This window comes from Saccostrea echinata, unplaced genomic scaffold (assembly GCF_033153115.1).
Source record: "Saccostrea echinata isolate AGI-Se365-2 ecotype Australia unplaced genomic scaffold, CSIRO_AGI_Sech_v1 ptg000044l, whole genome shotgun sequence".
Classification (NCBI taxonomy): domain Eukaryota; kingdom Metazoa; phylum Mollusca; class Bivalvia; order Ostreida; family Ostreidae; genus Saccostrea; species Saccostrea echinata.
The window spans coordinates 905781-920228 of NW_026889793.1; the positions used below are offsets into that span (position 1 = coordinate 905781).

The 14448-nt window shown below is 35.1% G+C and overlaps 1 protein-coding gene across 1 annotated transcript in view; it reads right to left on the minus strand.

Annotated features, from left to right (window-relative positions):
* LOC133201420 (uncharacterized) overlaps positions 1-4252 on the minus strand; it is a 45709-nt gene extending 41457 nt beyond the window's left edge. Inside the window, exons 1-4 of the mRNA XM_061337222.1 lie at positions 4244-4252; positions 3901-4114; positions 2587-2808; positions 894-1500 (exon numbers count right to left, since the gene is read on the minus strand). Coding sequence (XP_061193206.1) covers positions 894-1500; positions 2587-2808; positions 3901-4114; positions 4244-4252 — 1052 coding nt within the window. The remainder of the gene's footprint in view (positions 1-893; positions 1501-2586; positions 2809-3900; positions 4115-4243) is intronic.
* Between the last annotated feature and the right edge of the window lie 10196 nt (positions 4253-14448).

Here is a 14448-nt window from a genome sequence, read left to right on the forward strand (position 1 = left end):
ATCTGGTTTTGATGTTCTTTAGAAGAGGGGTTTTAAAAGATTTTTTTCCTAAACATTCCTGTGAGATATTTAATCCATTATTGTGGCCCCAAACTATCTCACTGGACCGTGATTTGATCTCTCTACTTGATGATGCTTGCATGCAAAAATATGAATAGTCATGTCCCGGTAGTCCTTGAAAGAATTCCTTTACATTCCTTTGCAAAAATCTATTTCTGAAAAACCTAAGAAGGTCCCAATTTAAATCTCTCAATCTCCACCTGTTGAGAATGCTTGCATATTTTTATAGTCCATCATAACCTGGACGTTCTTGAGAAGAAAACTCTAGCCCTGATCTTTTGTTCTGTAGGAGAAGCTAAAAATGTGAAAAGTTTATAACAACAAAGACGCTGACAATAAATAAATGAAACATTTTGAACAGAAAAGCTCACTTGAATATTTGGCTAGGATGAACTAAAAACAAGATTAACCAGAACTGCCCTTATGAAACTAATACCCCTTGAGCAACCAGAAAAGGGGTTCAATTTTAAATAGCTTTAAAAAGTGCTCAGGCTTCTTGATGAAAAATAACACTGCAAATATTCTTATTGTTTAATTCCTTGTGGAATGTTACTTATAAATGAATGAAGGCTGCAACATTTCTAGGCAAGAAAAATGGTTAAGAAGATTTATAAAATTCTAGTCAAGCTTCAGAATATTTATGCCATGAGACACTTTTACTTCTGAGTCGGGTAACTATAACTTTACGCACACAACTATTGCATTTGATCATGTCATACCTCTTGCTCACAATCACCTGCATTCAAAGTATTATCTCCTGATACCCTTGCACTAGAAGGTTTTGCCTTTCTGAATTTATCATTTCTGAGCTAATATCTTAATGTGCTTAATACCTTTGATTAAGATCATGAAGAATTCTATGATCATTTCCTATAGAGTCATTAGGAGAGGCAGAAAGGTTTCCAATAGGACCAGCATGAGATGCAGACATGTTCCCCTTAGGATGAGCGGGAGAGGTGGACATGTTTCTCAAAGGACTAGAAGGTGAGGCGGACATGTTTCCCATAGGACCAGCAGGAGAGGCGGACATGTTTCCCATAGGACCCGCAGGAGATGCAGACATGTTTCCAATAGTACCAGCAGGAAAGTCGGACATGTTTCCCATAGGACCAGCAGGAGAGGGAGACATGTTTCCCATAGGACCAGCAGGAGATGCGGACATGTTTCCCATAGTACCAGAAGGAGAGGGAGACATGTTTCCCATAGAGCCAGCAGGAGAGCTGGACATGTTTCTCATAGGACCAGCAGGAGATGCGGACATGCTTCCCATAGGACCAGCAGGAGAGGCAGACATGTTTCCCATAGAGCCAGCATGAGAGGCGGACATGTTTCTCATAGGACTAGCTGGAGAGGCAGACATATTTTCCATAGAGCCATCTAACTTTATCAAAGGTGGTAAATGCTGTCGTGTTTTGTAGCCTAAAGAATCCCATCCTTTACCTAAATTATAAAAAGCATACAATGTATTAAATGTACACTAAGAAATTGATACTGCATGCATATAGTCCAAAATTAAACAAGTATGGGCAGTTTACGAAACCATTATAATAGTACAGAGGAAATGGTGTTCTTAAGATTAATTTTGCAAAAATAATGGGGAAAATGGATATTTTATTATATCAATTATGGTACTTTACAAAACTTTCCCAACAGCAGCAATTCAAAATTTACAGTTTTTTTTTTTAAATTCAATCACTAAAAAAATTCAGACAGCCACTGATAGCACTGATTCAAAGATACCTCATTATAATCAAGGACACAGTTATCCTTTTAGAAGTTCAAGAGAAGAAATGACCTTCAAACACCTGCACATACAAGGACCAAACTAGTCCCACCCTGGGTCCTAAACCCCGAATTCAAAATTAAACTTCTGGTAGAAGGGTCTTTGCTTTCATCACTTAGTAAGTTTTCTGTTTATTTATAAACAAAATATAGTTATATTCTACATTTATTTAAAGTTTAATCAGCAGTGAAGCATAGATAGAATATTAATGCTCAACTGGAAAGTTATGGGAATTGGACAGATAAACTGATATTGGGAGAGCTTTAAAAAGAGACAATCATAGGCCTCTAGCTCAGGTAAAAAAATATATTATCAACAAGCTTAATTAAATCTGTTTATACAAGAGTTCTTACTCCTTATATTGTTTAAATTGGAGTTTTTGTCAGCTGAAAAGCTTATAAGCGGAGTTGTGTGTTTGCTCTGTTCCTGATTTGTATTGTTTTAATGGACTTTTGAGTTTGATTATTGTTCGTTTTTTCCATATTTTATTGTAATAACTATGTGACTGTATTTATTCATTTTTAATACATGACCTAAAAAGCCCAACCTTAACACTAGACCTCCTGATCCTAGGGCCACGAGAATTCACAATTTTGTGAATAAGCAGTTTTCATATTGCTGTTGTTTCTTTCAGTCTAAAACATTTAGAAATATTCTAAAAAAAAAAAAAAGCAAGGATGCCTGCGACTATATTTTTTTTTTAAATAAAACCCATTCATTTAAATAACACTGAAAAATCATACTTGAAGGAGCTGCCATGTACTGATTAAATGTTGGTAGCTGAGAAGGCATATAAGCATCATTTCGATATGGTGTCAATCGCTCATTTTGTCCCGTCATTAAGTGTTGTTGCTGATGTTGCTGTTGAGTTGGTTGTGGTGTTGTATGCCCTTGCTGCTGGATGAATGGATATATGCCCCAAGGAGCCTGAACATCGTGGTTTTGAGGATAAAATATTGATGGTTCTAAAATAAATCAACGACATTATAACAAACAAAAAAGATCATTCTTCTAATATCATGATTAAAAAAAAGAAAATATACTCTTTGAAGGCTCCCCTGAGTCACATTTTCTGTAGTCAAGGAACTTGTAGATCAATAAAGCCCATACATGTACTAGTTATTGTGCCCCAAGAAGAGTCACTCATAAAAGATCAGTACTGGATCCTTATTGCAGTTCCTACTTTAATTTGGGAAGGGGTTATTCAAACTTGAAAGCACATAACAATATGCACAAATACTACTTGTAGTATTTTGATCCAACTAATGTTTCACGAATTTTTTGATGACATTTTTGATATGATTTATAAGTATTTTTACCAATAGAATGTTCTTTCTACTGTCAAAATGACAAGAACAGTTTTACGTCTGCATTATATAAGGATTCTTAAATCTTTATCATATATTTAATTAGTCCTTTGCAAAAATGAACCATATTATTGTTCAATCCCACAAAAAGAAATTAACTAAATTGAATATCACTGCCTGACAAAGTTTGCATAATGATTTAACAAACTGTTGCCATTGCCAAGCTGTTCCAGCAAAAAAATTCCTACCCATATGAATCCTTTCACATTTGCTAACGATTTGTTAATTATCATCAAAATGCGTGTAAAAGCTGGGGAGCGGGGGCAGGGGTTATACCTCTATAACTCTAAAACATTTCGTAATGGTAACAGTATTATCATAGTTTCTTCAAAATATACACATCTCTAAGTATATATGTATTTTGTCAGAAATATTTTTATTAATGATCTTTCGGTAAGCAACTTTGAATTGTAGGATTCATACACATTCCTTGTAATTCACGGTTGATTGACCACTAGGAGCCTCTCTCCCTTCATCAGAGAGGACTTTGTTTTCAATCTAAGCTAAAAGGAAGTGATTTATGTGCTTTTTAAAAGCTAATTCCTTTGGATATATGTAAACATGTTGTGGTTCTTCAGTCAAAAATGTTCAAGACACCAAAAAAGCAAAAAATGTTAAAAGGATAATCTGAGCACTCCAGGATCCTACTTAATTTACTGGTTGTTACTGAGAAGAAAAAAACATTCATACTTGAAGTGTAGGTCATCTGCTGATTCGAGTGAGGCTGCTTAGATGTCATAAAGGCTTCATTTTTATGTGGTGTCAATCGCTCTTTTTGTTCATTAATTAATTGTTGTTGATGCTGTTGCTGTTGTTGCTGTAAAAATGGCTGTGGTGTTGTTTGCCCTTGTGGCTGGATTGCATTTCCTGTATGGAAGCCCCAAGGAGCCTGAGCATCATAGTTCTGATGAAACATTAATGCTGGGCCTAAAATATATCAACAAGGTTTATAAAGATCAGATGAAGACCATTTTTACATGAAATACATTATTATAAATGAAAATATATGATGCCCCTCGGTCACAAGGCTTACCTGAGTCATAGTTTTTCCCATTCTCAAAAGGATATGTAAATCAAGGAAACTCATAATTGTGGCCTAAAAGTTTATCACACAGAACACACAGAATCAACGTTAACACACTTGAGAGACACGGAGATAAGGGGTATATATCTGGAATATTGATAATATCTCAAACACCATGAGGCGGAAATCCCAATTAACCACTCTTTCTCTAAATATTATAACCTTGATGTTTACTTTGGCAAAGGTGAACTATTAAGTAGCCCATGGGCCACAACGCTCACCAGAATTATAAAGGTTCTATTGTGTTTGAGCAGGAAATTGTTTTAAAGGATTTCTTTCTTCCACTATATTTCTACTATAAACAATTAGACAAGTCATACAAGATTACTAAGATCTCATTAATTCTTTCATAAAAACCCCAAGCTAAAACCTACTAATTTGAAAAATACAATATTGAATTTTATGTCAATGTAAAATGGGCCGCCCTATGGTAATAAAGCCACAAAGAGATAAGTATTATATTATGCAAATTAAGTGGGTTAATTAAAACTCTCATTGGTGCAAAAAGAAAGCAAATTACAATCCTTTAACTTAAAAATTTACAGAATCGTGATCTATAGACAAGTATGCTTACAGGATATTTGATATTATAATTCTCATGTCAAAAACATATGAACTTTTAATTTGAATTTTACGACTTTCAGAATTTTTAATCATATAGAATTTGTAAGATTGAATGTCTATTCAGCGTAATCCTAGTTACCATTACAGTGATGAAAAACTTAAAACTACACAAAATAGTCTCAGATGCAGAACAATTAAAAAAAAAAAAAGAAGAAAATTAAACGATTTTTATAAACATAAGTTTTTATTCCATTTAACAGAGTGGCCATTTATACCCTTGGGTTATGGTCATTTACAATATATGCTTAATGGAATTGTTATCTATGATTTGTAAAAATAGTTCTCATTGTATATATAAAAGAAAGATTTGTACATGTTGTTTTTTTTTCAGTCCAAAGTGTTAGAGGCACTAGAAAACATAGGTAATCAAAGATTACTAAGCTCACCTCGACGAATGTTATCTATAAGTAAGGTAAATCTCACATCATATTTTTTTCCTAGTTAGTGTACATTCCAAGATTAATATCCATCAATATTAGATTCAGAATCCAAAGTAAGTCTGGAACTGTCCATCTCTAGATACATCATCATTCATGCTAATTTGGTTAAAATATGGCTAAAATTCACTCATGTGGAAAATCTAGGTCAGATCCAGAATCCAAAGCAGGTTAGTTAGTGTACATCCCTAGATGCATCATCCATGCAAGTTTGGTCCAGGTAGGGCTTATATTTACTTGGGAATGGACCTGCTCCAAAAAAACTTTAACCTGATCAATCATCTGGAAAATCTAGGTCAGATCCAGCATCTGAAGCAAATATGGTAGTGTCTATCCCTAGATGTATCATCCATGCAAATTTGGTCCAGGTAGGGCTTTTAGTTACTTGGGAATGGACCTGTTCCAAAAACTTTAACCTGGTCACTCATCTGGAAAATCTAGGTCAGATCCAGCATCCCAAGCAAGTGTGGTAGCGTCCATCCCTAGATGCATTATCCACGAAAGTTTGGTCAAGGTAAGGCTTAAATAATCACTTGGGAATAGACCTGCTCCCAAACCTTTAATCTAGTCACTCATCTGGAAAATGTAGGTCAGATCCAGCATTTGAAGCAAGTATGGTAGAGTCCTTCCTTTGATGCATCATCCATGCAGGTTTGGTCCAGGTAGGGCTTATAATTGGGTACCTGCTCCAAAAACTTTAACCTAGTCACTCATCTGGAAAATCTAGGTCAGATCCAGCATCTGAAGCAAGTGTGGTAGTGTCCATCCCCAGATGCATCATCCATGCAAGTTTGGTCAAAGTAGGGCTAATAGTTTCTTGGGAATGGACCTGCTCCAAAAACTTTAACCTAGTGACCCATCTGGAAAATCTAGGTCAGATCCAGCATCCAAAGCAAGTGTGGTAGTGTCCATCCCTAGATGCATCCTCCATGCAAGTTTGATTCAGGTAGGGCTTATAATTACTTGGGAATGGACCTGCTCCAAAAACTTTAACCTGGTCACTCATCTGGAAAATCTAGGTCAGATCCAGCATCCGAAGCAAGTGTGGTAGTGTTCATCCCTAGATGCATCATCCATGCAAGATTGGTCAAGGTAGGGCTAATAGTTACTTGGGAATGGACCTGCTCCAAAAACTTTAACCTGGTCACTCATCTGGAAAATCTAGGTCATATCCAGCATCCGAAGCAAGTGTGGTAGTGTCCATTCCTAAATGCATCCTCCATGCAAGTTTGATCCAGGTAGGGCTTATAGTTACTTGGGAATGGACCTGCTCCAAAAACTTTAACCTGGTCACTCATCTGGAAAATCTAGGTCAGATCCAGCATCCAAAGCAAGTGTGGTAGTGTCCATCCCAATCTGCATCATCCATGCAAGTTTGGTCCAGGTAAGGCTTACAGTTACTTGGGAATGGACCTGCTCCAAAAACTTTAACCTGGTCACTCATCTGGAAAATCTAGGTCATATCCAGCATCCGAAGCAAGTGTGGTAGTGTCCATCCCTAGATGCATCATCCATGCAAGTTTGGTCCAGGTAGGGCTTATAGTTACTTGGGAATTGACCTGCTCCAAAAACTTTAACCTGGTCACTCATCTGGAAAATCTAGGTCATATCCAGCATCCGAAGCAAGTGTGGTAGTGTCCATCCCTAGATGCATCAACCATGCAAGTTTGGTCCAGGTAGGGCTTATAATTCCTTGGGAATGGACCTGCTCCAAAAACTTTAACCTGGTCACTCATCTGGAAAATCTAGGTCAGATCCAGCATCCGAAGCAAGTGTGGTAGTGTCCATCCCTAGATGCATCATCCATGCAAGTTTGGTCCAGGTAAGGCTTATAGTTACTTGGGAATGGACCTGCTCCAAAAACTTTAACCTGGTCACTCATCTGGAAAATCTAGGTCAGATCCAGCATCCGAAGCAAGTGTGGTAGTGTCCATCCCTAGATGCATCATCCATGCAAGTTTGGTCCAGTTAGGGCTTATAGTTACTTGGGAATTGACCTGCTCCAAAAACTTTAACCTGGTCACTCATCTGGAAAATCTAGGTCAGATCCAGCATCCGAAGCAAGTGTTGTAGTGTCCATCCCTAGATGCATCATCCATGCAAGTTTGGTCCAGGTAGGGCTTATAATTCCTTGGGAATGGACCTGCTCCAAAAACTTTAACCTGGTCAATCATCTGGAAAATCTAGGTCATATCCAGCATCCGAAGCAAGTGTGGTAGTGTCCATCCCTAGATGCATCATCCATGCAAGTTTGGTCCAGGTAGGGCTTATAGTTACTTGGGAATGGGACTTGCTCCTAAAACTTTAACCGGGACGCCGACGCTAACGCCGACGCCGACGCCAACGCCGGGGGTATAGCATAAGCTCATCTCGACTTCGTCGAGGTGAGCTAAAAATACAAAAATGCAAAATTGACAATTTTGGCGACTTCAGAATCTTGAAAAAATCCCAATTTACTAATGAAAACAATCCTACTTGAAGTGGTTATCATCTGCTGATTTAAGCCTTGCTGCTGAAATGGAATATAAACTTGGTTTGGTCTCAATAGCCCATTTTGTCCATCCATTAAGTATTGTTGTTGTTGCCATTGTTGCCGTGAAGTTGGATTTGCAGTTATCTGACCTTGCTGCTGGATAAAGTTTTCTTCAGGGAAACCCCAGTTAGCCTGACCAACATAGTTCTGAGCATGAGCAAAGGCTGGTCCTAAAATATAACAACAATATTTACATGAATCAGAGAAAAATCATTCTTCGATGTAACATTATTATGGAGAATGTATTAAATGCCTCTGAGTCACAATGTTAACCTTACTGAGCACACTTTTCTACTAGTCATATGAATATGTTGAACACTGACTACAAAATTGTTCCTATATACTGAGTCTTTCAGCACTGGACCATTGTAACACCTCTTCCTTTATAGGGGCCAAGACTTGATTTAAACTTGAAACCAAACTATACTATGCACAAATATTAGAATGTATATTGATCTGACTTCTGTACCAGAATTTTTTAAAGCTTATATCCTGGGTACTTGGTCGGAAAATCGTCCAAGTAACCTACTTCCTTCAGAATGGCTATATTTTTGCCTTTTAAACATGGCCTGAAAGGGGGTTGCTCTTAATAATTTGTAGATAACGCGATGCTGCTTTCTTAGTTAAAGTAAATATGTTAATGCTTGGCTCTACTGTCAAAAATGCCCATGGCACCAAATAAAATTTCAAAAAATGTCGAATGGATAACCTGTGTGACTCTAGAATCCTATAACTAATAAGTTATTAAAAAGATATCATACTTGAAAAGTTAATCAAAGACGGATTAAAGTATTCCTGCTGAAACAGTATATTGGCTTCATTTTGATTTTGTGTCAATCGCTGATTTTGTCCATCCATTAAGTATTGTTGTTGTTGTTGCCGTGAAGTTGGCTGTGCAGTTGTCTGTCCTTGCTGTTGGAATAAGTTTGCTGGAGGGATGCCCAAATGAGGCTGACCACCATAATCCTGAGGATGAGTTACTGCTGGTCCTAAAATTTATCAATAACATTAATATCAAACAGAAAAAAAAACAATTTTGATTGCAATGTTAATTCAGATACTAACAAAGAAAGAAAGACATTTTATTGGTCATATTTATTTCTGTACAAATAATCATCAAAAGTAGGATTAAGTAAATTAACCATTGTATTATTGATACATGTATGTACGTCATTGTATGTTTCATTGGGGGATGAGCCACTGCTCAAAAAATCTGTACAGGTGATAGGCTTATTGCCCTTTGCTGACTGATAAATGGCAATGGTTTTCTTAAGAAATAAAAATATTCAGTGGATGTAAAAATATGTACAGGTATGTTACTTATAGTGTACAGTAATTGTGAAAAATGTTAATAGGAATACTGAAAAGCAGAAAAATGCAACCCCTATTATAAAATATCAATTTAAGAAGTTTTCATGTAATTTGTCTGGCTGGCAGAGTAGTTCTTCAGAAGATTAAAAATACTGCATTTTCATAATTCGTAATTAACTCCATTTGAAAGAAAAGATGATATGAATGGAACAAATTTGAATTCCCTTTTGCAAAAGCTGCTTAAAAAGTTTACAGACTGACAGAGAGAGAAAGATGGACACACTGATCAACTCCTGATTAAACATGTTCTACAAAGCTAATATGACAGATTGATGAAAAAGTATAATGCAATCAGATATCCCATCGAAATATAAGTCTATGTAAAACAGAGACCTATGTTCATACCTTGCTGACTTCCTGCACTGACTGATACTGTGGCAGGGGAGACGAGTCGTGCGGGAGGACAGGGATCTCGTGGATTCATTATGAGACGTCCATTAATCCATTTTGGTCATAATACACCGGAAGTAGAATCTAATATTGTAGATCTGAACGATCTGAAAGGATAATGCCAAATGATAAATGAGAAGCCCAGGCAAAACGACACCCAACCTGCCCATCAGAAACAAAAGCTAGTTATCAAAGCCTAAATTATATGAGTTATGTTGCTAGTGCTAATGAAATCAAGACACCTTTTCAATTTGACACAGAAAAAAGAGTTCAAAATCGTTTTACATGGCGTTGTGAGGTCTGCTGTTTATACCTAGAACAAGGAAATAAATTCCAACATGCGAAACCTTTGACCCGTAACCTATATGGTTATTTACTTTTCATAAATTCTTACTACATAACCCCCGATAATTATATAATATACTTACATTATCAAATCTACTTTAAAATTTATATCTTACCATTTCTCTGTTATGAACTTCTCATCCAAACTCCATGATGTGCTTATCACTATATCTTTGGAAAAACCTGTTCTATATATAGGGTCTAACGTTACCCTGTAAAGGTCAAAAATGGGAATAGATATACACATGCTACATCTACTTTCGTTTTGTTTTAAATCATTTTTCCTCCAACATAAAACCTCGACATTTTGTTATCAACAAAATCAAGTTGCAAAATTTACATTTACTCATTCAAAATCAAGCTAAACTGGAAACAGGCACGTACATGTACTGACGTAGAATCGGGGGAGGGAGGGGGGTTACCTATCCTCCACTTTTTTTTCAAACAAAACCTTTTACCATTGAAAATATTCATCAAAAGGCTGGTTGATCCCGCCCCCCTAAAAAAATTGTTGTAACATTTAAAATCATGATAATTTATAAAAGATATATTATAAAAAGAAAAGAGGTATGGAACGTACAGCAAACGTCGCAAATAAGCATACTCACCTTTTTCAAACCGCATGACCACTAATTTTAGACTTGGTCACAGAAAGTGCCTTAATTAAAGGAGGTTCGATCCTGAGCTTTTGAGCAGATTTTGGCCTGGATCTTTATTTCTAAAATTCTGCATCATTTTTAAGTTCTAACATTAAATCTGGATTCTACTCTGCAAATTAAACTATATCCAATTAAAAAACCGCGATTAAATTCCATTCAAATAGGATTAAGCCAGGAACTATATTTTGTGGCGGAAGCTTTTTTAGAAGAAATTGATCATTTTTTCCCTTTTGAAATATATACAGTACTGTTAAGTTTAGATTCCTATTTTTCCATGCTGGTTGCAAACAGAGATGTTTTTTGCAGTGAAATGTTTTATGCTGGTTCTGAAATATCTATTAAATTATTTCTTATAAATTCTTTCATTATATTGTGACAAATATAGTAAATATATTCTGAAATTCTAGGAAAAAATTGAGCCAATTTTATCATAAAATTAACACTTTTTTAGTAATATCTAAAAATTTAGATCATAGACCCCCACTTTTGTTTTTCTTTTCTGAATATATAAGATAACTTTGATTAATCTACTTAAATTCAGCAAAAGTTTAAGACTTTAAAATAATTTTCTTGCTGGTTAAATTTTTAATGCCAGAAAAATCACATTTTGTGAGTGCAGAAAGGTCAAATAATTGATTATGCAACGCAATTTGTAACTTTTTCTTAGTCACAACTTTAATGTGTCTCTTTTTAAATGAACTAATAGTTTATTTTGTCCCATGATTTATTTGGATGAAAACTTTGGAGGGAAAACGTCGAAGATGTGATTTTTGATTAAGACACAAATTTCAGTGCAAAAAGGTCATATTAAATGTACTGTAGCGCCAAAAGAAGCATATTGACCCCTATTTTTTGTTTTGATTTTTAACTAAGCTATGTGTGTAGAAACATAAAATATACTTTACAAAAAAAGTTTAAGACTTTAAATATCAGGATCCAACCTCGTTAAGGAAGTGATTGCAAGGGTCCGTGAAAAAAAATCCGCACTATGAATTTTTCTCATTTTTACCTATAATTAACTTGCTTTACGTTAATGGTATCATATATTATGAAAATATCAAATTATATCAACCATGATCATCAGGGTTATAAGGATGATACGGTTGCCATGGTAGCCATCGTTTTTCAATATTTTAATATTTATGGGTTAAAATTTTAAGTATGCCATACAGGTATCAAAATTGAAACAAAATAAGTAATTTCCAACAGATATTAAATAATATGCTTTATATTCATTCAAAATAAAATTTGTGTCGGAAACTATTTGTAGATATAGTAATGCCACATTTGCTTTTCGAAATATTCATTGTAAATTTGCAGTAATATTTCACCTTAAGAGCAGATTTCAACGTCTTGACAAAAAAAAATGAATTTTCCTATAACTATTATATTTTGTACTAATTATTATATGTGACTTAGTTTAAAATATATTTATTCATTACAAATGAAACGGATTGAACAGCAGGCATAATACCTATAATCGTTCTCTCCATAGGTCAAGTGTAAGTGACTTACATTTATGTTTAAAATATATGACGTACAGTTATCAGATTCATTTTGAAGCTACATGCATTTCAATTACCCCCCCCCCTCCCCCTTTCCTAAAATTTTAAAAGATTTCATAATTTTCATATGAAGGTTAGTTGCTGAACTTTAAATACACTGTATGAATAATCTGTTAAAAGACTATAAAAACAATAGGTATAGATTAATAAATAACTTTTTCCTGAACATCTTGCGGTTGTTGCTTATCTTATATGTAACTAGCAGAATGATAAAAGTATCATGTACACAAAAATAACAATATGCACATCTTTTTTTTTTTTTTTAATTTTCTCATCTCCAAAACATTTATTCCGTTATTATATCAATATAATACAGGGACACAAAGTCGTAACCTCATTCTCTCACTTCAGGTAAAGAAGATGGACGTATTTGGTGTGTGTGATCTGTAGAAATCATGTGTACGAAACATTTACAGTTTAATTAAATCGTGGTCGGCTGCCTGACCACAGCTGGACAGACTTCACAAAGTTACGCACATACAGACATAGGAAAATGTTGCATTTAGTTTGAAATACCTTGTCATATTGTAATATTTAAGTCCGATAATCTTAATAGTTACGATAACATAGTAACACTTAATTCACTTAATATTAAAACCTTTAAGATAATAGGGCATAGTTAAATGAAATTACAAGTGTATATCAAAAATTCAGTAGGATGGAAGCACTGGCGGATTTAAGGGGGGGGGGCGTGGGGGGCGCACGCCCCCCCCCCTAAAATTTTCAAAGTATGATACGACTAATATCAATAATGCCATACTTTGGTATATAACAAACCAATACCGCTATTTTTGTGCCTGGTTTTACTCTTAAAATACACGAAAACCCAGGAGCTTCCGGGGGCTTCGCCCCCTGGGCCCCCTCTATTCAAAGTATGATATGACTAGTATTAATAATGCCAAACTTTGGTGAATATAAACTAACCAATACCCCTATTATTGTGCCTGGTTTTACTCTTAAAATACACAAAAACCCAGGAGCTTCGGGGGGCTTCGCCCCCTGGACCCCCTCTATTCAAAGTATGATATGACTAGTATTAATAATGCCAAACTTTGGTACACATAAACTAACCAATACCCCTATTATTGTGCCTGGTTTTACTCTTAAAATACACGAAAACCCAGGATCTGGACCCACTTGGGGCCTAAAGGCGGCACCCAGACCCCCTGCCTGAACGAAGTTATCCACGCCCCCCCCCCCCCCAATCACAAATCCTGTATCCGCCCATGGGAAGAATTGTTTTCGCTCTCAGTGCAACTGAACTATAATTTATCCAATTTAAAATTTACTTAATGAGTACATAAAATTTAACTGACAAAAGAATTGACTATTTGCAAAAAAAAAAAAAAAAAAAAAAAAAAAAAAAAAGCCCCATGCGAAGATCGAACCGAAAACTTTCCAATTCCTGTGCACTGGACTACTTAGCTATCATCGCTACATACTACATGTCGATATGAAAACGACAATGAAGCACCGGCCGCATTTACACAATGAGATTTTTTTTTTTTTTGGAAAAACTTCATTTTTTATGGTCTCTGGGTCTTCTCTCCATTTTTTTTTTTTTTTTTTTTTACAAATATTTGCTCGTTTCTTTCAATTAAAATGCATGCAAATAATGTTTCAGAGAGATAACCAAGATATAGCAAATTATTAGAAAAACTTGTTTAAAAATGCAACATTTTGTACCAAATGACTTATCGAGCCAATTTTCAAGTCATTTTTTAGCAAATCAAAACGTTATATTGGGAAAATGTTTCTATTTCCCATTTCACAGGAACCCCATACATCAAAAGAATGGTTAAATTTCATGTGTTAGGTCAATGAAATTTTCACTTTTCAAGTGCGCCCATATTCCTGCCGAATGCCAATCTAATATGCCCTCGTTCTTTGCCGACAATGCATTTTCTCCAGGATTAAGTTAAATCTATTGAACAAGCACATCAATGTACTTTTTGACACTGTAGATGTGCTGAATAAAGATTTTTGTTCACAAATAATTTCAGTAATATTCAAGTATAATGTAACACTGTAAAATATTTCTACCATTTACTTCAAATATTTAAATTTTGTTTTTCCAAAATTCATAATCATACAATTTTTTTTAAATATGCATGACAAAGAATCAAATTTCATTAGAGAAAACAGGTACATGTACATTTAATACATAAATAATTAAATTCTGTTTTTAAATTATGTACAAAGGCAATGACCAATCTTTTCCTAGTATATT